We start from the raw sequence: 24,813 nt of genomic DNA on the forward strand, positions 1-24,813 counted from the left end.
TTTAAAACACGTTTGACTCTTGACTCTTCTTCTGTTCGGACCAAAATGTTACTTTACACGGGGAACCAAAGACACGTCACAACTTCACCGCCGTTGATCTCCCCGTTAGACGCACACTGCCCATGAGATCCACGCCCATAACGACATTGACGTTTCCCAAATTTCAATTATAAGGAATTGCATCTTTGGGTTTCCTTTTGTATATTTCTACGTCGCTCTCTGTTTTCCCTTTCCATCTAACTCCATAAGCTTTACTATATAATTAATAATCCTATTCAAATTTGTTTCCAACTCTCCATGGATGAGTAGGCCTGCTGGGACTCGCTTCAGAGGTTCTTCTTCTTCTTCTTCTTATCGATCTAATTATCCTATGCAGAGTTCAAATTCGTTTATCTGTTATTTCTAAAGCTATCTCAGATGGCCGCCCTCGATTTCGAATCCTTAACAGAGGCAACTTCGGGGGCCATCGGTGCTCTGCTTAGTACTACCATTCTTTATCCCCTTGACACCTGCAAGACTAAGTATCAGGCAGAAATTCGGGCTCAAGGTCAGGCAAAATACAGGTGGGTTTCTATTTAAATTTATTTATTTATTTTTTTTTTATTATTTTTTTATTATTATTTTGATTTTGATTGTTTAAATAAAAAACATTTTTAAGAGTTTGTTTATCTGGGTTTTTGATTCTGGATGCTTTTGCGTTTATGTTCTCATTAGTCATGGTGATGTGCTTAGAGGTTCTTAACTTAATTTTGCTCATTTATTTATTTGATGGGTTTCTGATCATTTTTGTTGGTTATTATTATATGTTTCACGTTTCAATTTCAGAATTTCGTTTGCCAGTTATTGAAGATGATTGTTTGCTCCATCTTTCTTCCTTTATATCACTTTAGAGCAGGGGATCGTGGTGCTGTGGGGTGGAATCCCGTCACCCGCCCAATGGGAACATAGAGAGAGGGTGCGGTTCATATACAGGGCAGAGTGGCAGGGAGATGAGAGAGTGTGAGAGGGTGCATGACACTGCCTGTGTTGGGATCATTTTCCCCATCTTTATATATATATATATATATATATATATATATTCAAGGGTGAATGATCTTCACTACTTCAGTATTTTATTATTTTTTAGGAGAGGAAAAAAAAAACATGTAAGAAGGCATACCCTACACTGCAGCTCAGAGTTACTTTTCCATATCTTGAATTATCTATTTTGGTTACTGTATACTATCTTTTTTGGATTTCCAACTGTTACATTATTTTTGGATAGTTGTTTTTAAATTTTTTATTTTTGTTTATATTTATTTTTTCCAAATTTGGTTTTAGTTTCAATAAAAATATAGATTTTTTTCATTTTTTATGAAGTAATTCGTTTGATATTCTAATTATTAGCTAGTTGTCTCAGCAAAAATGTGAAAGAAAAAGAAAACCAAATATTTCAAAGAGTATTGTCAGTAGAGTTGTTATTGTTGGCTTGTTTCTGTTGCTGTTGCTGAGATGATTGTAGGCATGATTTTTTAGAGTTGAGATTGGGACGTTGTTTAGCATCAATGGAATATGGGTCTCTTTTTCCTTATTTCTTAGCATGCAACTCAATGTAGTGCATAGTCTAGATGCATCTTTCAGGTTGAATGCCTTGGAGTCTTTGCTTTTGCTTACGGATGTATGAGATTTGTTCCTCTTTAATTCATTTATATTTTTCAAATTCATAAACTAAGTACTAACTAAGTACTAAGAGTTTATGTTGATTTCTCCCTTTGCTTTAACATCTATTGTGTATAATTGATATTGGTTCATTTGGCTGCAAAATGAATGAAATGAACCATGAAATATTCAATTACACCCTTGATGCATTTGCATTAGGCATTAATCCACTATGGAGGCTTTTGTCCAAGCCTGGGAGGCCTATAAGGTGTTGGTGGATATCAAATGGGCTGAAATTGACCTTTGGGTAGTCATATCATAGGTTGGGCCTTTTATTTATTTGGGTTTCATAAATAGGCCTATAAAGTGGGGATAAAGCACGTATACGAGATCAGTAGTTAGGTTTTTGAGTTAGATAGGATACATAATAGTTAGATAGAGTTTACAGTTTTTTTATTTATTTTACTTCATTGAGTGTGTTGGAGTGATTAGGAGTTCTCCCCCACTCCCCCCACCACCCCCCCCACACCCCCCCCCAAAAAAAAAAAAAAAAGAGGTTGATTAGGAGGAGTCGTTTTATGAGTCAATTGTAGGAATTTTAGAAGGTCTTTATATATAGAATAGCCTCTCCATCAATTAGAGATGACGAGAGTAAAAAAATAAGTTTGTTTGTGAGAGTTTTAGTGTTGTTGGGCAGTGCATACAGGATCGGTATCTCAAACCTGATTTCTTCTCATTTCCTCCTCCCAAGATTATTGATTTTATATCTTTTCCCTCCACTTCTGATTTCTTCACTTATCGATATAGTTGCTTCCTTTATCTCAGATCTGATCACAAATTTGATTATTGGGCCTGTTTGCATATGAGATCCATAATCTAGATTTAAGGTTGCATTACTAACACCCCCCACCCCCCCAAAAAAAAAAATAATAAATAAATCAAATAAAAAGTAAAAATCAGACCTCTTACAATTGCGTCTATGGATATTAGATAGGAGTTGGAAGGACTTCTAGGCAAACACCCTTATTTCCTGTTAGTACTGTGGTTGGGACAATGACCCTCCACCATAGAATTGTGGCAACAAGCTATGAATAAAGGGTTTAATACAAGTAAATAACTTGTTATTATCATCTACCTCACTGTCTGTGGCATTTTCAGGCTCTACTTCTTCCAAGTTGTAACAGATTCCAGCAAACAACTGGCTTTGTGTGGTCACTGGCCTTAAATTGTTTCTTGAAGGGTATATGACCCATATATCTATCTAATTTTTATTTTTGGGGTTGAAAATCCTATTATGTTTGCAGTGTATTTATTTTGTGTCTTTGCTCCTGTTGAATGTACTATTTTTCCTCTTGGAGCTTAAGAAGGTGTGAAGAGTCACATGGAGATTGTAAAGCTTTATCCTCCTTTACCTTGTGGGGACTTCATAAATACAGTGAAATCTCTAAATGTGTTTACTGATTGGTTGGAGTGCAGTTTCCGTATCTCTTGGAATTTTTAATTGTCTTCAGTTTCAAGTAGGTTGCTTCAGATGGCTTAATTTGCCTTCTTTTTGGCCTGGGGGAGGGTTGCTGAACGTTTGGGCAGGGCCTGGGGTACATCCAAATGATACAATTCCATCCGTTATTACATGGTTTTTTTCTGGTTGCCAGCATGCATGTCCATTTCATTCGTTAATATTATCACCAAATACATATCCTTATTGGATGACTGTGAAGATTTGAGTTTCTTGCATTGATGATTTGTGGATAAGAGTTGTTCTATCAAAGTGTTTTTAGTTGATATTGCCTCTGTATGTTGTAAAATATTGGATTATCTTCTTCTTCTATTTTTGGATGAATAAGAATTTCATTAATAAGAAGAAAAGGAAAGAAAATACAAGCCCCGCAAAAGGGGAAAAAGAAAAAAACAAGCTGGAACAGCAAAAGAAAAGCAACCTAGGGGGAGGGGGTAGGCTGCAAAATAGAGGAGGGCAAACCCCAGGCAACAATAATGAGTCTATTCCTTGGGGAGTCCCTGACATGGCAATTGGGAGCATAGAAAGCTTTGAACGAACATAAAAAAAATATGGCTTGCCAAATCATGCCAAAGGATCTGGAGTTGGAGGTCCATATTTGAAGATTGTGTTCCATTCAAATGTGGTTGGCCATGGTGCAGAAGGCGAGCTTTCCAGTGGTGTCACAATTGGTACTTCTGGCAAAGGTCATGTCAACCCATAACCACTCTCTCTGGAGGGGAAGGATGCAGCAGCTATGGGGCCAACAGTTGGAGAGGACTTTTTCCAAGTGGAGGAGAAGGGACAACTGAAGACGAGATGGTCAGAGTCCGCAATCCCGTTCCAGCATAGACAACATGCTGGAGGGACTTGAATGTACCTGTAGATAATGAATGATTGGGTTGGGAGGCAATTGGAGAGGGCTCTACAAACGATAAAGTTGTGACGAGAGATATGATCCTTGAACCAAACAATCTTACGCCAAGGATTGAGGGGATGATGAGATTGCATCAAATCCCAAGTAGAGGAGGAATTGAAGGAACCAGAGGGATCAGGGGACCAAATGATTCTATCCCCTCTACCCCTACGACCAGGGGGATAGGGGGAAGGGAGGACTAAATGTTGGAGAGGGGACGAGGGTAAGAGGAAGGGGGGTCTAGGAGCCGTTGTGAATGATGGATGAAATGGGGGCATTATTCGAGAGGCTAGAAGAGTAGATGATCTTGGGACCCACCACAGAGAAAAAAACACCAATGGGATGCCAATTTTCAAGCCAGAGGAGGTAGAGCCGTAGAGGAGCCATCATCAATTAAGGTGTTGATGGCCCGAAAGGCAATCGGGCAAATTTTTAGGATCTTGCGCCAAATCCAAGAGGCATCGGGGGGGGGGGACCGTCCATAGAGTCCCTCCTAAGGAGGTAAGAGTAAATCCAGGAGACCCAAATACTATTGCGATTGGATTATATTATTTTTTATTCAGTATCCTAGATAAACTATGAATTATTTGATTCACTAGTGGCTGAAATCAATAAGGTAAATTTTGTTGATAAAATAGATAGAACATTTTTTATTTCGTGTAATTTTCCATTGAAAGTTTCTTCTGATATTTAACCAATGAGGCAAAAAATTTGAAAAGGGAAATATCACCTCTAACACTAAGTATGGTTAAATATATCTCGGTTTCTTGTGAAACCAAGACAACACCTGGGCTTGAAAAGGTATCGGACCAGGTTTCGATGTGTTTCGACCAGGTTTCGGTCTGAGTGAAACTAAGACGAAACTTGGGCTTGAAAAGGTATCGAACCAGGTGTCAATGTGTTTCGACCACGCTTTGGTCGAAACCTTGTTTTCAACCCAAACTTGGTTCAACCAAGCTTTAAAGTCACATGTCTCCCACGAAACCTGTATGTTTCGATAGGTTTCGACATGGACCTTGAATATCTCACTAAAGACTTGGAGTAGATATGTTTCAGAATGCCCCCTAGGTTCAGAATATTTCAGTAAACAACACCCAAGAACAATATCATTCAAGTAAATGACTTTATAATATTATTATTCTAGTCATTTACTTAAGATATTATTTATAAATAAATAAACACCCCCAAATAAGTCCAAGTAAAATAGTTAAAAAATCAAATGCCAAAAGAATAAAAAGTCAACCCCCGATTCAAGAACAAAAATTGAATTTTCGGTTGTGGGGGCAATTTTCAACTTTCAAATGTTAAGGTTTTTTTCAAATCTAAAATTTATATAAAATCTTATCATGATAGAACATCTCACTAAAAACTAAAAGAGTGGCAAAACAATATTTTGTTTTAATTCTAAAAATTTATTTTCATTCAAAGCGATTTTAACAGCATTCGCACACACCAAATAAGGTTTTATTGTAACATAACTCCTTCAATGTATCATGTATGCTTGTTTCTCCATTCTCATGTTGTTTTGATTGTTTTAATAGCTTATTTACATTTCTAGTAGCTAAATTATATGTAGACTTAGTGTTTTTAACAAGGCTATTGTACAACATCATTCAGCGTCCAGTCGTCCACTAACAAACTTGGTTTAAAAGCACAAGTACTATTTTGGGTGGTTTTTTTTTGGTGAAATTAATTCATGAATTAGGTTTAAAATGCAAACAATAGGCAGTATAGAAAAAATCAGGACAAAAAACTACTTTCTGGGCCTCGAAACCAAGGTTTTGAGTTGCCCAGAAAAAAATACAAGGTGTAAAGTTATGATCCAGGCTGCTGACCCAAATTGTGATGGGTCCAAGGAGGCTAGAACTCTTCCAACCTCTCTGTAAAAGGCTGCATGTAAGCATCTTGGGGAAAAAAAAGGGTTAAGAATTTGAATGAAATCGAGTTTATACAATTCTTTTGTGAGGAATAGAGCTATAGTGAGATGTTGGGGCGGTTGGTGAGACACTAGCCTAGGCTTGAGGTGAGACTCTTCAAGTCAATTTTTTTTTTTTTAATCTTATTTCCCCTATTTTTTTTTATACAATATCAGGTAAGTTTTGAAGTTGCTCAGATATTCTGTCATTTATTTAAAGGTTAGTTGAAGATAATCCTTTTTGTGCATCATCTCTTATTCAAATCTGAAGTTTCCCTTAAATCTGATCATTTTTTGGGTGCTGAGATCCTGTTTTCTTGGGCTTGTTCTGAAGCTTATTATAAGGTTAGGTCAGTCTCCACAAGAGGGAAGTGTGGGAATTGCAGTGGATGGGGGTGGGGGAGTGAGGAGAGATGAAAAAGGAGATCAGGAGATGAGTGGGGCGAGAGAGTGATCGGGAGATGAGAAAGACTTCGGTGGGTGTTTTTCTTGGCAAATGCGTTCCAAGAACACAAAAACAGATATCATTTTGTTTCACCAGAATTTCTCCCATAGGCTGGTCCATTCAAAAAAAAAAAAAAAAAAGGGTATGCCAAACAGTTTTGAGGTGTTTTTTGTTACTGTATAACAAAAGAACACGTAAAATGTTCCTTAGGAATGTTACCAAACTGAGCTTAAGTTTCTGCATATTGGTGATCCTTTTGATGAGAATGCGCAATGAGTGTATTTTTGAACTCTCTCATTTAAACTGATCAGCTGGTGATTGTTAAGCTTCTGTAAGAAGGTATTATGAGTTTTATTGGAAAGTAACAGAGTTGGATATCTGTCCTTCTTATGCTATATTTTTATTTTCAAAGGACAACATATATTTGATTATAATTTTTTTATTGATGCGATTCCAGATTTTGAAGTTGGGTTTTTGTTTTCTTTCAATTTTTATTCTTGATAATTCCTCAAGCTCAGGAAACAGCCTCTCTACGAAGTGGGGGTAAGGCTGCAGACATTATGACCCTCCCCAGATCCCACAGTGGCGGGAGCCTTGTGCACTGGGTACACCCTTTATGATTACTCAAGCTCTCTGGTTGATTTTGAGAGTGTTACAGTATTAATTACTTGAAACCAGAACACTAGACCAGAAAAAGAGAGAAGAAGAGAAGAGGAGAAGAGAAGAAGGAAGGAGAGAACACGGTAGTCCCAAAAACAGAGCACAACCTGTGATCAGTCCAGAATGAGACTGATGTATAATAGCCGTAATCAGCAAAAAACAAAGTACATAACTGCCCCTCCATAAGGTTAAAACCCTAGGACAATAATAGGGGACCAAAAGGCCCCTATCGGACCCTGAATTTAGCGCTAATCCCTTATCGGGATTAGCATCAACCTCAACAGAGAGCTCAATGAGTGTATTCTTATAGAAAGTCTTTCTTTTTTCACTATATATTTGTACTTTTCTCTTTTTCTCTTTTTTGCATCCTGGATTTTTTTTTACTCTGTGTTGAAGCATCTTTGATCTCTTTGAGCCCTACCTTTTAATAATTGTTTTGACTGATCAATAAATAAATTTATCTTCTTATACTTAAGTCATATTTTCCTAATATCTGTTTGCTACTGGATCCAGTTCAATTTAGGGGTTGCTCCCTGATTGTTCTGCATTAGTCAGGATGTTGGGCTTATAGATTAATAGTGCAAAAATTATGCATTTAAATGGTTTATTTGATTTTCAGTTACTTTTGTTTGTGTAGGCACCTCTCAGATGTTTTGTGGGAAGCAATTTCAAGTGGTCAGGTTCTTTCACTGTATCAAGGGCTTGGGACCAAGAACCTGCAATCTTTCATATCACAGTTTGTCTACTTCTTTGGGTACAGCTACTTCAAAAAGCTGTATCTGAGGAGGAGCGGAATGAAGTCCATTGGAACAAAAGCAAACTTAATTGTTGCTGCTGCTGCTGGGGCTTGCACTGTCATAGTAACACAGGTAGGCTAGGTTTTGTGCACTTGTGCTTTTCAGTTTCGAAGACATCAAACAATCGAACTGTTTAAACGCAGTATGATGTTAAATGTTTCTTCCAGGTTCCAAGACATGGTGGTTCAACCGCCTTAGCTAAGTAATTATTGACAGTATCATTTGGAGATCCCATACCACAGATGTAGAGTTTATGATGTAACTTGTAACTGTCACTGCTATTTAACATTGAGGTTCAGAGAATTGAAAATTTAATTGATTATTATCTGTTGACTTATATGATGGAAATCCAACTGGTATTGCAGCTTCAATTATCTAATTTTTTTAATTTTATCCTATGTAGCCTCTGGATACAGCGTCATCAAGGATGCAGACCTGCACATTTGGGAAATCCAAAGGTCTGTGGAAGACACTTTCAGAAGGAACTTGGAGTGAAGCATTTGATGGTCTTGGGATATCCCTTCTTTTGACCTGTAACCCATCTATTCAGGTACTTAACGGTGTTCTATCATTTGAATCTCTGTACATGTGGCCTGTTTGATTTTTGCTCTTGAAGGTATCTTGAAGTGAATAATTACAACTACTCTGCTTTTAGATGTCACCATGTACAGGCTTCCTCCTTACATTTCTCAGTTCAAAGTAAATTGATTTACTGAGTTGGTTTTATTAGGAAGATCTTCTGAGACTGCAACCATCATAATCACCCTTCTGGTTGATTATTGCTTCCTAGAAGATAACTCATAAATTATGGCAAGAGATGATTCAAGTCACGATTTGGCCGTCATTGTAGATTTTTCCATGTGCTGTGGTTGCAATAACAAATTATAGTTGGATGCTTAAATCATCCACTATGCTTGATCTTTGTTAGGAATTTCTGCTTTTGCTGGAAATATCTGAAACACCTTCCATGTACGATGTATAACTTGGTCCGTGCTAACCTGAACCTGGGTTTAACCATATTTCTTAAATCATACAATATGGTTGATCTTTCTTAGATGTATAATATGTTTGAGTGCGTGTCATTTTTTTTTTTTTTTTTTTTGTATCCATTTAGAAACAGATAAAATGAAATATCATAGGAATTCGGCTTGTTGGTAAAAGTCTTACTGATTGGTATGTCTGTTGAATTCAAATTTGGTACACAAATCTATCACATTAGTGATGTTCTTCGGGCCTAGCTAAGCTAACTTGACCATGGTTGCCCTTTGTCAAGGTTGATCCTACTACTAGACAGAATATTTTGTTGTATGAATAGGAACTTTTGCCTAATCATAGTTATACTGGACATTTTGTCCTTTCAAGGAATGAAGAAAACTAAGATGAATATGGGCATTATCTGCTGCAGTACACAGTATTTGATCAGCTGAAAGAAAGACATCTGACGAAGCAAAAGAACAACAAAGCAAGTGGAGAGTCTTCGAAGGTAGCCCTTTCGGCATTTTCAGCTTTTGTATTGGGGGCTGTCTCAAAGAGCATAGCCACCTTCTTGACGTATCCTGCTATTAGGTAGCCAGCTATTTCTCTCAAGTTTCTTCTTCTAAAGTTTTGCTTTGGTTCGTCGAACAAGTTTGAGTGTAATGTATGTTGTTTGAACAGGTGTAAAGTTATGATCCAGGCTGCTGACCCAGATTGTGATGGGTCCAAGGAGGCTAAACCCAAGTCCTCCAAAACTGTCTCAAGTGTATTATGTTCAATTTGGAAAAGGGAAGGGTTGCTAGGTTTCTTCAAAGGATTGCATGCTCAAATTCTGAAAACTGTGCTAAGCTCAGCTTTGCTTCTCATGATTAAGGAGAAAATCACGAGGACCACTTGGGTCCTGATGCTTGCACTCAAGAGGTATCTGTTGTTCGTGCCACCTAAATTAAAGAATGCATAAAAACAACAAAGATAATGTACGCATGGATCTTTTGTAAATAAACGTGGCATGAATTAGTTTCTATCCAACCTTAAGAATTTTGTAGCTGAGGAATAAGTGCTACTCAGAATATCAAGCCCGAGTTTAATGAGTCATGGAGGGAAGTGCAGATTGTCTTAACATTTTTTTATTTTCTTTTATCTTTTGAATAAACAACTATGGTTGTACTCTGTTTTGTTTCTGAGAATGTGTAATCCTCCCTCTCAACTTGAGGGTTACAATGCACAAGACAAGGATGGAATAACAACCATCAATAGTATTGTCTACTTGACTACTTTGTTTGGTTGTCTTGGTTGCTGGTTCATCTATTTTGAGCACATTTTTTAGCCGTGGTTTGGCTGGTATGAAAATAGCTGGGTTTGTGAAGGGAATGAAGTAATAACAATCAAGGTTATATGATAATAGCTGTGCTGTTTATGCATTATTATTAAAGGGAGATGATCTCTTCTATCTTTGATGCATTCTTAATGGAGGGGATGATAGTAACAAGACACAAGGCTAAGACCAAAACCTGGGCCCCGTTTGATAACGTTTCTGTTGTTTTTGTTTCAAGAAACGGAAGAAACATAAATTTCCGTTTCTAGAAATAGAAACGGAATTGAAAGCGTTTGAGAAGTCATGTTTTTGGAAGTCGATAGTAACCAGCGAAAGAATGGCCACGAGTCGTTTCCAGAAAGGGCTCTACTTATTTCGCTTGGGTCATTTCTTGAACCATAAAAAGATAGAAATTTCAATTTCAATTTCTAGAAACAAGTGAAACGAAACAGTCTTATCAAAAGCTTTTTGTTCCGTTGTCTAGAAACTTCATAAACGTGTTTCTTGAAACGTTATCAAACGGCCCATGGTGTACCCTTCAATGGGTTTGTGATTCTGAAATCATATTTTTAGAAACTGGATCATTTATCTATTGGTAAAGGACTATGGTTCCCTCTTGGTTTTGTATTATAGGTAATTATAATTAAAGATGGTGAATTTAATCACCATGAAACTGAAGACCGCTAATTTTGATGAAACTGAATAGAACCATTTATAACATTTTCTATATAGTTAAATTCTATTACAAGGAGGCTATAGGGCTAGGATATGAGCATTGCTTCATTTATTAAATCTTCAAGACCATAGAATGGGTTAACATGGTTTAATTGTCCTCATTTCAACAATGTGTATTGTTTGCCAGTGACCATAGAATCTTCAAACTCTCTCATTTCTTTTGTCAAAGGAGGTGGCAGAACATGATTGATACCACTTCTTTTGTCCACAAAAGGTTATTAATGAAGAAGAGAAACTTCCTTAGATGTCCCAGCAATGGTTACTAGATTTGTTGTAAAAGAAATATTTCTCATGAAGTTTGAAGCATTTTAAAATTTTTTTCAAAGTAGTGTGAATCTGTGATATTATTTTCCTTCCCTTGCTTAGTATTGAGGAGGATAATCTAGCCATTGGGCTGTCATTATTCTATACCCTTATTATAAGAAATCCAAAATGCCCTTGACACTGTTCGACGAGTCTCATCAACCACTAGAACATGTGGATTAAGAAATTCTCTCTTTACCATGGTTTCAAGGAAAACTCGTCCTTAAGGATATTATTCTTTAAAATATTGAACTTTTGGAAGATTATTTGATACCTAGTTTTCCCACTCTACCAACTATATGACGGTTGAAATCTAACATACGAACAATGGGATCATAGACCTATTTTATATATATAAATTTACGATCCTTTCAATTTTCCAAGGTGGCAGATACTAGAGCTAAACTACAAATTATGTTTCAATGCAAAATTGTGAGTTTTTTTTTTTTTTTTTTGAAAAATCGTATTGTAACTAAGGTAAGTGAAAAGGAAGTTATACCGCACTTCTTTGCCCTTTTAGTAAAAAATATAGATATTTCTAATTAAGAATAAATCATGTCATTTCACATGTGTACTCGAAAAAAAAATGTAAAATAATAATAAATTATGATAATAACATAAAAATAAATCACTTTCAAATTATTTAAAAATATATAAATTTTAGAGATAAATAAAAGATTATAAAAAAAAAAGGTTACAGTTTTTCACTTCACCACTTTGGAGTGAAGTGATGACTGATGACAGGAAAAATCCTTACCACCCTATGGTAAGGACCAAGGAGTTGTGGTGATCTGGTAGAACTGGATCCATAGGTTATAATTCATAACGCGCTAACTCAGTAACTCCCAATCAGAAACCAGGTCGGGTCGTCCAGAGAAGTATAAAATGCTCAGTGAACTCCAAGGAAGATCGACCCTCGTCCCACCAGAGGGAGAGATCCTTCCGAGAGAAACAGTGTTGACTTTCCCGCGATTTCCATTCGTGAAAAGATGATGTCGAGCGGCTACACCAGTCTCGACAACCAGAAGGTCTCCGGATCCGTGCCTGTAAGCAGTTCCGATCTCTCTTTCCGCCTCTCTTCTCTTTCATCTTTGTTCTATCTTCCATTGTTTCCGATCCAGATTTAACCCTCCCCCATTCTCTCATCGATGTTCTTTTTCAAAAATTTGAGATCTCAATCCCCCGTGTTCTCAATTTTCAGGCGGCTTCAGATCCTGGTCATGTGACTGTTAAATTTGCAGGTTAAATATTTTTTTGTTTTGAATGAGCTTTTATTAGTTATCTAATTTCGTATCGTGAATTTCATTTACTTTTATTCTGGTTTGTATTAATTTGGTTGATGGGTTATGCTTGCAGAGTCGAATCTTCAGACAGTTGCACCTTCTCAAGCTCAAGGAAAGATCTCCGGTGGCTTTCGTCCCCCGCGCGATGCTGATGGTACGCGTTTCTTATTGATTACTTCAATTTATGTTCGTCTTAATAACGTGCTTGATTATTCCTCGATTTATTGGTTTCTTAGAAATGCGGATCCTGTGCGGATCGAATTGAGAAATCTCAATTTTAATGTTTTGATTTTCCTCGAGTGACTTGAGAATAAACACGAAACGGATGGTACTTCTTGTTGACTACCCTTGGCTGCTTATTACGAATGGTGGGAGTTGTGAAATCAGCATATGTTTTTTATGCAGAAGTCGTTGAGATAGAGAAATATGAGATTAAATAGTAAAATACTTTTGAAGGAATGGGTGCTATTGAATTATTAAATTTTTTAACTGGAATATCTGGGAGCTTGTTCATAATCTGCATAGAGCAAGTCATAAACAACTTTAATTATGCTGATTCTCCTTAAGTTTTGAAGTTGCTTTTCTCCATTCCCAAATGCATTATTGTCTGGTAAATTGAAAACTTTCTCCTGAAAGTACTTCTTTTTCCTTTCCCTTACGAAAGTGTTAATTTTGAAGATGGTAGCTGTTCCACAATTTTGAAGATAGCATCTGTATGGTGGAACATATGCTATCTTTCGTTCCCAAACTTCTTTCCATTTAGTGATAATTTACGTGGTTATTAGAGTTAGTCAACTGCATCATTTGAATCATTAGTGGCTAGCATTCTTTCTTTCCAACTTACTCTCTGTGACTTTCTGCTACTAGAAGTTATGTTGAATTGTTGCAGACACTTTCTCCAAACCAGTGAATGGGAGTGGATCTGATGAACCTGAGTCTAGTGGCTGGTTTCGAGGATTCACGGTTGCTGCTTACAAACCATACTTTGATGTAGACACTTCAGATGTATTAGAGAGGATTAAGGACTCACTTTTTCCATTTAAGGGAAGCTTTTCTGAAAAGACTGCTAGCAAACCAGACTTGTAAGTTGTTATTCATATTCTGGCATATATTCTAATTATGTAATCAATGTGTCGACTATAAGATTAGCAGGCCATTAGTACTTCTTGTAGATGATAAGATGATACTAGCTCTATCTTACTGTTTGTAGACATTTAAGAATCCTGCTGCTGTTATGCATGCATTCTGCCTCCTATTTTAGAATAACCTCAAGTATCTCCATCAACCTTTCCTTCGATTATGACAGAAGCAACTTTAGGACTTCTTCACATAGCTGAATGCCTGAATGAAACAATTGATGTAGACTGAAGATAGTGAACCAGCTTTCTAGTAGATCTACTGTAACAGATCATAATAAATCGCAATGTCTTCTTCCCTTCTAATACAAGCAACCGAGTATTTCAAATATATTCCCCTTGGTTGCTTGTTTAACTACTCGTATATAGTTCCTCCCTTTTTCTGTGGTAAACTGCTATTACATGTTCAATATTCAGTGTTTTAAAATCCAGGGCAGCTGGTCAAACTGGTTGGCATGGTGATGCAAGTGAAGGTTGTAAATATGATTGAATGTGGATTTTCTGAAAGAAGAAACTACATTTTTGAAGCTAGAGATGCTCCTGCAGCAGAAAAGGAAAACAATAGGGAAGAAAATAATAAGAAAACAGTGACCAAGGAAGGCACTTTCACATTGAATCAAATTCACAAATGGTTCCATACTCTTAATGAGAAAAAGTTAACAAGCAAGTTCGGATCAGAAAACAAACCTAATTCACAAATACCTATTCCTCATTCATCAATCTGGATTCTCAACTACTATTTTGTTTATGACTTGTGAGATTCCACCAAAAATTTGAAATAAAATTCTATTTTAAAAAAAAAAGAAGGGAAAAAAAAATGAGGCTAATCTTCTTTAGGGTGCAGTTTTCTTTTCTGCTTGGATTCTGAAATGATCTGTTATCATATCCCACTAATGTGAGACTTGGTGGAATTGATGAATATATTCAAGTTTCGTGGATATCAAGATGAGGAAAATAGACTTCCTTTTATTTTTTTTTAAATTTGTTCTTAACTATTTATGTGATCTAGTTAAAATATATGATTCTTCAATTTTTTTTTCCTTTGCTTTGTTTGCAAATTCTTAAACATCTGTCTTGCTTTTATGTCTTTTTTCATTCTCATTTCATTTCTTCCCCCCCCCCCTTTTTTAACGTCTAAATTTTGACTGTGAATGGGAGCAGGTATGGGCCATTTTGGATTTGTACCACCTTAATATTTGTAGCAGCATCCATTGGCACATTTGTCACGTACCTGGCACACAAACTGCAGAATAAAGAATGGGAGTATGACATAAATCTGGTGACATGGTCCGCTGGTTTGTTTTATGGCTATGTCACCATTGTCCCACTTGGCTTGTATATCATCCTAAAATACTTCTCGGCTCCATCTGGCCTCTCCCAGCTATTTTGTCTATATGGTTACTCCCTATTTGTCTTCATTCCTGCCTCGGTAAGTTCATGTTGGAGTTCTACTCATTTCATAAAGTTTTTTTTTTTTTTTTTAAGGGTGGGGTTTACCTTAATCCTAAAAGTCCCTATTTTGAATTGATTCATTATGACTTTGAATAGAAGTAAAATAATTCACTTTCAATTCCATGCTGCAATTGTTGTGTTAATGGGTGTTTTAAAAGTAATTTTTTTGAATTCCAATTTTACTTTCATGTACGGATTTCCATTCTATGCCAAACTACATAGAGTACCACCTCTTGGCTTACATGGGATCAGATGTTTTGAGTGTTGGTAAAAAAATTTGCATACTAGTGAACCAAGAGAGATAAATTTTCTTCTCTTCAATAATTAACAGCTTTCAGCACAACTGTGAAGAAAGGGAGGTATAGATGATTTTATTCTCTTCAGTCCTATTTATTATTCCATAGCAGTAAGGTTCATTATTATCCTTTTGATCAGGGAGGTCAGGGCAAATTTCCCCCTTTTTCTCAATTTGAGATGGGGTAGTTCACCATGAATGTGCAAATAGTTGCGATATGAAGATTTAAGGATAAGGCTCCTCATTTGTCTGTGCTAGCATGGTCTGGATTAGATTGGTTCAGTTCTGGCTCTGCCATCATGGCTCTCATCCTCTCCTGATCTTTTTCTATATTTAAGCTTACGCTGGGCAGTGGCAAATGGGGCAGAACCCTTCTACGAAAAAAAAAGTTGTGCTTTGAAAGGGCTGAAGTTCCTTGAATGATGAAACTTTTTGATTATGTGAGGATGCTTGTTATTGTCTTCTCACTATGAGGGGTATAGTGTGCTCATATCAATACCCCTTCCGTCTTGCTTAATATTTTCTGTTAAATATTAATGGTTTCACTGAAGCATATACTACCTCACCTTGGCTTTACCTGCTAAAATTCTCTTATTTGATTGTAGTGTCTATCTGTGGTACCTATGGAAGTGTTCAGGTGGGCAGTTACAGGTGTTGCAGGGTTCATGTCAGCGACGTTTGTTGCTCTTAATCTCCGTGCTCACATCATGTCTACTGGAGAAAGGTGGTTATTGATTGTGACTGGGATATTTCTATTGCAGCTGGCTCTGGCTGTTGTTCTGAAGCTCTATTTGTTCACTGTTACTGTGTAAGACAGTCGGAATTTATCCATGTTATGAACCAATTGTAGAGCATATAGAAGTTTTTGGGCTCGTTGACCCTTTTACAATGAAATACATAACTTGTATTCTTTTATTCTTGACTGTAAATTCAATGGCTGAATATTCTTTTGAATCCTTATGGGGGAGTTTGTTCCTTGGCAGCTTCAACACAAAAGTCTTGATTTGATTTCCTTTTCTATTATCATTTTCGCCCTTTTTGATACACTGATGCTGCTTCTCTTACTTGGGCAGTTATCATATTCTTAAAATTTCATAGCCAGAGTGGTAGTCAATTCTGCATATTGTGAATACAGTTATGTATGAGCTTACTTGCAGAACAAGATAGAATCTGATTTGTTCTGGTGGCGGTTGATAGGATGCCAAGTGGATGTTCTAAATGTTTTTTAATGTTAAAAAAGGCACATCCAGCGCCAAATCTTTTGCTTCTTATCAGTGCCGTGAAACCCTGCTAGTAGAATGATTAGTTTGCTGGGTAGTTTTAGAAGAGAATTTATATAATCATGTTTGACCATTGTCAACAAGGCAAGCTAAATTTTGCTTAACCTGTAGAACAATGTATGCCCAACCTCGTTGCTCTCCTGCTCACTAATCCAACCTGCAGATGAGGCTTTGATCTTTGAATGTTCTATGTAATCACTAAATGTGAGTTTTAAAAAAAAAAAAAAATTAATTAATTAATTGTGGGATGAGAAGTCTAATTTTTTAAACAAACTTTGACTATTGAAGGTTTAGATGAAAACCTGCCTATTAAACTGCGATAGAGGCCAACTCAGCCGGAGGCATGCATATTTGTATTGAGCTAGTAGATGTTTCCCTTTCTGTTAGGCTCGTCTGTCTCCAGATAAAATGTGCGTAAAAAGGAACTTCTACAAGCATTGCGGCTTTCACCGGGAATTGGCAAGAAACTAAGCTTAATTAAAGATTGAGTTAGCTATCCTGATGACCTCCATCAGGGGAGTGGTCTCACAGAACGCAAAAATCTCTACTCAAATGGTTATAGTTCAGACAAATGACCAAGAGAAAAATATTCAGACATGATATGAAGCAAGTCACCAATGTAACAATGAGACCCGTAAAGAATTATCAATCAATAAGTCCATTCAAACTTTATCAGTGTTGGGTTACAGCAAAAACACTCACCAATTACTTCTCAAATAATTTAGGTGGGTATTTTGTTTCAATTTCAGATTTTAAGCATCAACTGGAGGGAGGGAGGGTTAGGCTTTTGACTTCTTTCCTTTAGCTTCTGGAGTTGGGCTAGTTTGGAAAAGAATTTCCTTCCTGCCACCCATGTAGGGCTGTAAGGCTTCTGGAATATAAACACCATCTTCCTTCTGATAATTCTCAAGGATGCAGCAAATGGTCCTCTCTGTTGCTGTGAGTGTTGAGTTCAACAGGTGAACATATTGCTTTAACTGCTCGTTACTCTGTCAATAAAACCGATAATAACTAGTGAACATTCGGTTTTATTAACTAGTGAACATTCAGATACAGACAATAGCTTCCTCTCAGTGATGTAATGCCTGAATTTTGCCATGTTGCATTCTTTGTTAAAGGTTCTTAAGGCAGCCTACTAATTATAAAAACATGTAGCAAGACAATACCTTCTTTTGCCCAAATCGAATCTCTAATCTTCTAGACTGGTAGTCTGTACAGTTTGAACAGGACACCAGCTCTCTGTATGTTTGGGATGCAGGGTACCAACCCTCCAAATCATACTTTTTAGCAGCTGCATCATTTAAGGCTCCAGAAACAATAGCCACGATTTGATAGGGGATATTTAACTGAAATAGAGAATGATAACATCAGTCAACTTCACAAAATGTAAATCTGGCAACCATTTCAACAGAGAAACTGAGTAAAGAATAATAAACGAAGAACAGATAATAAAACAAGTCTTCCTTCTTTTTGAGTTTTCAAGCAAGATTTCAATACCTCCTTGTAGAAGTCCTCCGAGTTCTTGATCATTTCCTCATGCATATCCCATGACTCATTGCCAATTGGACTGGTAATGCAAAACTGCTCCACTTTTTCAAATTGATGGACTCGGAAAATACCCAGAGTATCTCGACCATGAGAGCCAGCTTCTTTACGGAAGCAAGTCGAATAACCAGCATATCTGGAAAAATACCCCAATATTTTTTAGCAATCACCATTTCTTACATGTCATTGAACAACAGTAGGCATAGTAAAAGTTACAACCTTATGGGTAGTTGGGAAGGATGAATCCAATCATCCTGATGATAAGAACAGAGTGGCTGTTCAGCTGTAGCAATCAGATACTTATCATCTCCCTCACCAGTCACCTGTGGAACATTAACCATGTCAGTTGCAACTTGCAAGCAAAAATACTTTGAACAATTTGAGGCATGTGGTATAAGCCTTTTCTCTAATATAAGTGATTCTTCCGGGGCATCTGATTCTGTGCCATAAGTAAAATCTAATATGCTGAATTGGGTAGAATAAGCAGAAAATCAGAATGATTTGCACAGACTACAAACAGCATATCAAGCTGACTTTTTGGTTGTGCCCCTTCAAAGTTTTCATGACTCAAGCAGTTCAAAATGTATGTGGCATCAACAATTCAACTTTTGCATGAATACTTTATAATTTAGTACAATATGCCTTCACTTCTACATTAGAACTTGATAGCTTTTTTTTCACTTTTACAGAATTTCTAGATAATTCAAGTTCCAATCAGCTGACCGGTAATTGCTGTGGGGTAGCCCTGGCCTAAAAGTTGAAAGACCCAAAAAATGCTAACCACATAGGGTAAGGCAAAATGGTACATATATATATATATATATTTAATGACATTCTTGTTGGTGTATGATGTTTTGTATTCCGTCACAGTTTAATCCACGGAGTACTGGTGCAACGCCTCAACAGGCAGGACGACGGTCGCTCGAATTTTTTATTTGAGGCCAGTTGTGTACTTTTCTGATTAGGGGTTTTCGCTATATATTTGTAGCGATGATTTCTTTCTCTGTAATGCAAGCAATACTGAGAGGTGTGAGAGACGAGCGTTGTAATCTTATTCTCCATTGATAGTGAAGCAGAATCTCATCTCACCGGGGACGTAGGAAATCTTGCCGAACCTCGTAAATCTACGTGCATTGCTTATTCTTGTTTTTCCATTATCTTCTGCATCGTTTTAGGGTTGCGTTTCTACAATTTTCTCTCTCTGCAAGGGATCGAGGGACTCGTCGAGTATACAAAGTAATAGTAATAATAATCACAAACATAAACAATCATTCAATTACCATAAAAAAAATTATTATATAACTAAAGGTTTCATGGTTTTAAGATTCTAAGCAGCCCCAAGAAAGAGAACAACTAAAAGTAAACATGCACTATGCCCCACGGAATGAAACTCAGCACTAACTATAACAAATTCAAGTTCAGGTTTAGGTTCAGGTTATGACAGATTTTCCCACTTGAATGCATCAGTTGGGTGTGTCCATGTGTTGCTTTCAACCAAGTAAAAATGAGACAACTATGCTCCAATAGATCAAAGTATGACAAGCTAAAATAGTGTTACCTTGTAGAGTTCTTCATCAAACTGAGCTAACTGAGCACATTTTGCCATGACATCTTTTTTCATAAAGAATGGAGTTTGCAGTGGTGTATAATTCCGCTTTCCCAAGAATTGAAGTCCAAAGTTTATCAATGCCTGATTAAGAAGAACACCATCTCCTTTCAAGTAGAAACCTCTTCCTCCGGCTACATCAGCGCCTATATACATACAGCATATTTCATATATTAAGCAATCCTTTTCCTTTTACCCCTCAGGATGTGGGCAAGGTAGGGGGTGAACAATCGTTTTGACAATAAAACATAGAAAGTCTATTCCAATCATGGTCTAAAATGAATCTTAACATCCAGCTTAATTAGGGATTGCTATTTAGTCAAAGGATTCTATATGCTGGAGCGAAGAAAAGGAAATGAAATATATGCAACCCAAACCAAGGAAAGAGGATATTAATCAAAGATCAAAGGTCCGATCCTTCTGTGCTGGGGGCGACAAGCTTTGGCTGTATCAATGATTCCCAATGGAGGATTACGGGGGTTTTGACTAATTGGGTGGAATCTATCTGACAAGGAGTTTCACAAATGCTTAGGTTAATTCACAACAACAAAGGAGAATAAAACTATGAAACCAACAAGTTTCTGTTCAAAGACACACCAGGCACCCTTTCTGCTCTAACAATACAAACACTATAGTTGCTAAGAAAGCAAGACAAAATCTAGAAATAATTTAAAAGATGTTGCATATACCTTTCTTCAAATCTGCAATTCCAAGAAGCTCAACAAGCTCAACATGATTTCTCAGTTTTGGCTCCATCCGGTTCTCACCCCAAGTTCTAATTATTTGATTATTGGCCTACAAATATAAGAAGGGTGGGATTGGGGAACAAGCAGCGAAGCAAAAATGAGTATCTGAATTCAAATAAATGATCATTTGACCAGGAATAAAAATATTAATCACAAGCTGCATTGAAGGGCTAGATGATACCTCATCATCACTGACGGGAACCGAGTCATGTACGAGGTTCCCTACGGTCTCCAACCTTGAATATAAAGCTGCTCGAGCCTCCTGAACTTCAGCATCTTTCTTTGCCGCCGACTGCTTGTTCTCATCCGTGGTCTTTATCATTGCAGTCGCATCTTCACCAGCCTGACGATCCAAAGCTGTGAAAAAAAAAAAAAAAACTCCAAGAACTACAAATCCCAATTCTGATAACTGTGAAAAACGAAATCAATAAGCCATCAAATAAACTCACACTTATAAGACGACCAACTTCTTTATTGATCTTGTTGAAGTCTTTCCGCAGATTATCGAGTTCATATTGACCTGTACAAGAAAATCAACCAAAAACCAATAGCTCAAATCACTTGAGAACTAGAAATATATGTGTGAGGATAAGATAAGATCGAATTACAGTTCGAAACTCACGCTGTCGCCATTCCTTATCCAGGCGAATGATCTCGTCAACAATCTCGACGCTAGCAAATCGGCAACGCTGAGATTCACGTATCCGTTCGGGATTTTTACCCTTGTCTTCTCTAAAGAGATTGATGTCCAACATTTTCAGCTCAACAATGGATCAGTGATCAAGTGTCGATTCAGGGCGAGTGAATGAACAAGCCACTCAAAACCCTAGTTTCAGGGTTCTGTCACGAATATCAGAGCGCGTTGAAGGGATGAACCGTCAGATGCTTTGCGTAAGCGTAAGCGCTCCCGCTCCGCTTCGGCTCCTACGTTTTCTGGAATAGATAGAGAAGAAGCCTTAGTGCGGGTTCTGCGAACATAACTGGAGTCCGTGCCCGTGTAGTACAAGTAACTCCCTGGTGCGGGTTCCGCGAATGTAATCGGTAACCATGGGCTGCAATTCTAGTAAAAACAAAGGAGACCGTGGGCCGCAAGAAAATACTTTTCCGTAGCGTTGTTAGAGAAAAAAATGCTGCGTAGTCTATGCTAGTGCTCATACCTGGGCCTTGGCCTGACAGTTTGCAGTGTGATCAGTGGAGTACCTGTCTGAGGGTTGGTCACTTGATCAACTCCTCTTAAGTGCATTAGTCCTTAGTTTGTACTAATTTCTTGCTTTTCAATAAGTGTGATATGGGGCCCTATTGACTTCTTCGTGGATCTGTAATTGGCATAACATAATAATAATAATAATAATAATAATAATAATAATAATAATAATAATAATAATAATAATAATCTATGCTAGTGCCTATCTCTCTCACTCTCTCCCTCCTTAGACATAGGTAGACGTTAGCACGGGGTTTGTGGGATTTCCACCTTCTATGAAGGGTGCCGCAATTATTTTGCCACTCTTTATATCTAGGGATAGGAGACATGCTATCTTTTAGGCTACTTTTTCTCTTTATTTATATATATATTTTTTTGTTTGGGAAAATGTTTCGAGGTTTTGCAAGCAAATGAGAGCTCATTAGAGTTCCCTTGCTGGTTTATTCATTAAACGATAGAGAAGTCATTTCATGGGGTTGAGAGAGAAAGAGAGGGGTGTTAGCAAAGGCTATGCCCCCGATAGGAAACATTCTCTCTTTTTAATTATAAATAAGGTAAGAGGATGTTATCCTGTTGCCATAGGTACACACCAATGCTTGGGCCAATGGGAGGCACACATGAGCATCTTCAATGTGGGGGTAGAATGGTCTTTTTGCACCTGCTATGTCTAAACATGTACTTTTGCTCGTGGGTAGCATTCTTTCTTTTTGATAAATAATAAAATTTTAATAATTTATTATCTTTTAAGGTCCTCAGGTCATTATCGTACTCTACACCTCATCACATGGAGATTTTCTTTTTTTTTTAAAAGGAAAACAAAAAAAAATCCTCGATGTGAGGAGGCGAAAAGGCTCTAAAAGAATCTACAAACAAGACATGAAATGGCTAGGCATGGGCATAAAAAAAACATGTTGCAGCTGAAAAAGCTAGTACCTACTCAACCTTTCTTCCTCCACTTATCAAGTACAACATCACAATTAACTTATAGAATCATCAGTAATGTTTGGTCCAATTCACTACCATTATTATTTGGAGCTTGAAAAAATTCACTTGTTGCTTCAAACTTTCTTCACAATTCCATGTGAATCATATTTTAAGTGAAATGAGAGATTAAAATCATACTGCTTTAACAAATGAGCAAACAAGGAGTGAATGTGTTGTAGATTCCATTGCAAAAATTGCATTATTCCAATATCTTTTGCCACATTTCCAGACTTCTGTAAAAGTTTCATTTGTTTTGAGTGTAAAATAGTCAAGATAGAAAAAAAACAAAATTTAGAAATTTTCTAATCGTTCAAGTTGCACAATATGTATGTGATTTAATTTTATTTATGTGATAATGAGTTTCATGGTACCATCTTTATTAAAAATATAGAGAATTTATTATTTATATTTTAGATTCAAAATATTTATAAAACACTATATATAATCAAGAAGTGTCAATGTTGTGCTCAAAATTCAACACTAAATGACAGGTAAATCCTACATTTGATATTAGAGCCTACATGTGGTATCAAAATCTCCATTTTTCAGGTAAATTATTACAAAAATTATAAATCAATAAAAAAATTGATTGAGAAAACATCCACCTTTTGCTGAAGGAGTACAAACACTAAGTTTTGCTCCTTGACTTGGGTAATATGGCAAAAACTAGTACTTTATAGGATTTTGTTTGCTGATCAAACTACAAATGTCAACTTTAGTTTCAATAACCTTTCGCCTGAATATCATAGAATCGGATTAAAATTGAAATTCTCTTTCTTTGAGCTTGTCTTCAAGGTTTTTGACCTGTGTAAAACAACAGGTCAAAATTGTAACTTATATAATTTTTATCATCTCTTGTAGTTGATTCTGATGATAATTTAGTTAGGAAGGGAATGCTAATACAACATTGTGTCAGCATTTTCTTCATAGTTAACGAAGAAGCAAATAAATTACTTGGTCATGAATATTTTACACGAAATATTTAGTCATAAAAACGTTCAAACATGTTGCATTAGCAAGCATTCCTTTGCTTTTTCAATTTCAAGGATTTTTTTTTTTTCTAGAATAAATAACTAAGCCCTTGGCCTGTCAATGAAAGAAAGTAATTTTAAATTAAAAATGAGAATATGTTAATTGAAAATGGCTTCATAGTTAAGTAAATTGTTATATACTAACATTTTCAGCTTTTGAAGTTCACTCGTGTCAATCATTGGAAGAGAGAAAGAAAGAAGGAAAACTGACCACTTCTCATATAAACCAATTTTTCTAATAAGGCCCAAACAAACAGAACCATAGATGGACCACTTCCTCACTCTGGACTTCTTGGGTCAACCACAATTAATGACTATACTCATTTTTTTGGGTCATCTACTTAGATAAATTAAAGAAAAATAAAATTTTATCTATTAAAAATTGGTTAGTGTTTATCTAATTGGGGAATTTCTAATCCATGGGTTTCTTGGTTGACTACATAAATTCTCATTCAACTTTATTTGACACAGAAACTCATATCAATGGTATAACATTTGCAGTCCCCACTAATAATATTTATATCAATACACAACATTTGATATATTTTCAGAAGGCTCCCATTGGCTTTCGTATAAAAAAGTAGGCAATGAAAAATTTCCTACAAAATAGGATCTCATTTTTATTATTTATTTTAATATAAAATGTATAAAAAATAAAAATATAAAATATGCATGGCTAGGTACATACACAGTTATGCCTTCAATCATTAGATGGGGATGAGAGGAGGATGCTTTATTACACTTCCAGTAACTAACCCCATTCAACGGTATGTAAGACCTTCCATAGATCAGGTTTATAACCCTAATCAAGTTTGCAATGGAGGATTAAAGTTTCTGAATTGAATTTACAAATTATGAGTGATTAGGTAAATTCCTAATTAAAATTCTAATCAAATTTATGAGTGATGGATTATAGTTTTTTTTTTTATTTAATTGAGGAATTAAGGATAATTAGATTTAAAGCTATAATCAAAACCCCAGTCAATTAGAGAGGATTATCAGGTTTTAAAACTAATAACGATTGGGGATGATTAATTTTGAAATCCTAATCAATTAA

General features: G+C 36.4%; 3 protein-coding genes across 7 annotated transcripts; 2 read left to right on the forward strand and 1 right to left on the reverse strand.

Moving 5' to 3' along the window:
* Positions 1–204: 204 nt before the first annotated feature.
* Positions 205–10,115, forward strand: LOC122090965 (peroxisomal adenine nucleotide carrier 1-like). Its single transcript, XM_042660742.1, has 5 exons — positions 205–563; positions 7,707–7,938; positions 8,270–8,416; positions 9,272–9,432; positions 9,523–10,115. The coding sequence occupies exons 1-5, from the start codon at positions 418–420 to the stop codon at positions 9,800–9,802; spliced, it is 966 nt and encodes a 321-aa protein (XP_042516676.1). The 5' UTR covers positions 205–417; the 3' UTR covers positions 9,803–10,115.
* Positions 10,116–12,036: 1,921 nt separating this feature from the next.
* Positions 12,037–16,314, forward strand: LOC122092440 (protein YIPF1 homolog). Of its 5 annotated transcripts, XR_006144130.1 has the most exons (7): positions 12,037–12,240; positions 12,396–12,435; positions 12,551–12,631; positions 13,367–13,559; positions 14,775–15,042; positions 15,501–15,836; positions 15,966–16,106. XR_006144130.1 is itself a non-coding variant. In XM_042662759.1 (6 exons), the coding sequence occupies exons 1-6, from the start codon at positions 12,184–12,186 to the stop codon at positions 16,093–16,095; spliced, it is 744 nt and encodes a 247-aa protein (XP_042518693.1). In that variant the 5' UTR covers positions 12,037–12,183; the 3' UTR covers positions 16,096–16,314. The 5 variants fall into 5 exon arrangements, 4 of the variants coding, with proteins under 4 accessions (XP_042518693.1, XP_042518695.1, XP_042518696.1 ...); XM_042662759.1 differs by lacking the exon at positions 15,501–15,836 and having other exon boundaries at positions 15,991–16,314; XM_042662761.1 differs by lacking the exon at positions 15,501–15,836 and having other exon boundaries at positions 15,998–16,275.
* A 946-nt stretch (positions 16,315–17,260) lies between these two features.
* On the reverse strand, positions 17,261–21,572 carry LOC122090880 (serine--tRNA ligase-like). The gene is made up of 9 exons (XM_042660619.1): positions 21,160–21,572; positions 20,987–21,057; positions 20,719–20,880; positions 20,481–20,586; positions 19,744–19,937; positions 18,405–18,508; positions 18,138–18,321; positions 17,807–17,986; positions 17,261–17,629 (listed from the first exon to the last, which is right to left on the reverse strand). The coding sequence occupies exons 1-9, from the start codon at positions 21,290–21,292 to the stop codon at positions 17,420–17,422; spliced, it is 1,344 nt and encodes a 447-aa protein (XP_042516553.1). The 5' UTR covers positions 21,293–21,572; the 3' UTR covers positions 17,261–17,419.
* Positions 21,573–24,813: the final 3,241 nt, after the last annotated feature.

Source organism: Macadamia integrifolia, chromosome 10 (assembly GCF_013358625.1).
Source record: "Macadamia integrifolia cultivar HAES 741 chromosome 10, SCU_Mint_v3, whole genome shotgun sequence".
Classification (NCBI taxonomy): domain Eukaryota; kingdom Viridiplantae; phylum Streptophyta; class Magnoliopsida; order Proteales; family Proteaceae; genus Macadamia; species Macadamia integrifolia.

Excerpts from the sequence above, each read along its gene's own strand:
- LOC122090880 (XM_042660619.1), bottom strand. The coding sequence starts at position 21,292 with ATGTTGGACATCAATCTCTTTAGAGAAGACAAGGGTAAAAATCCCGAA. Across the intron at positions 20,587-20,718 it reads TTCCCGTCAGTGATGATGAG|GCCAATAATCAAATAATTAG; the intron begins GTATCATCTAGC and ends TTATATTTGTAG. Across the intron at positions 17,630-17,806 it reads TTCGATTTGGGCAAAAGAAG|AGTAACGAGCAGTTAAAGCA; the intron begins GTATTGTCTTGC and ends TTTTATTGACAG.
- LOC122092440 (XM_042662758.1), top strand. The coding sequence starts at position 12,184 with ATGATGTCGAGCGGCTACACCAGTCTCGACAACCAGAAGGTCTCCGGA. Across the intron at positions 12,241-12,395 it reads AGGTCTCCGGATCCGTGCCT|GCGGCTTCAGATCCTGGTCA; the intron begins GTAAGCAGTTCC and ends CTCAATTTTCAG. Across the intron at positions 15,043-15,965 it reads TTGTCTTCATTCCTGCCTCG|TGTCTATCTGTGGTACCTAT; the intron begins GTAAGTTCATGT and ends ATTTGATTGTAG.
- LOC122090965 (XM_042660742.1), top strand. The coding sequence starts at position 418 with ATGGCCGCCCTCGATTTCGAATCCTTAACAGAGGCAACTTCGGGGGCC. Across the intron at positions 7,939-8,269 it reads GCACTGTCATAGTAACACAG|CCTCTGGATACAGCGTCATC; the intron begins GTAGGCTAGGTT and ends TATCCTATGTAG. Across the intron at positions 9,433-9,522 it reads TTGACGTATCCTGCTATTAG|GTGTAAAGTTATGATCCAGG; the intron begins GTAGCCAGCTAT and ends TTGTTTGAACAG.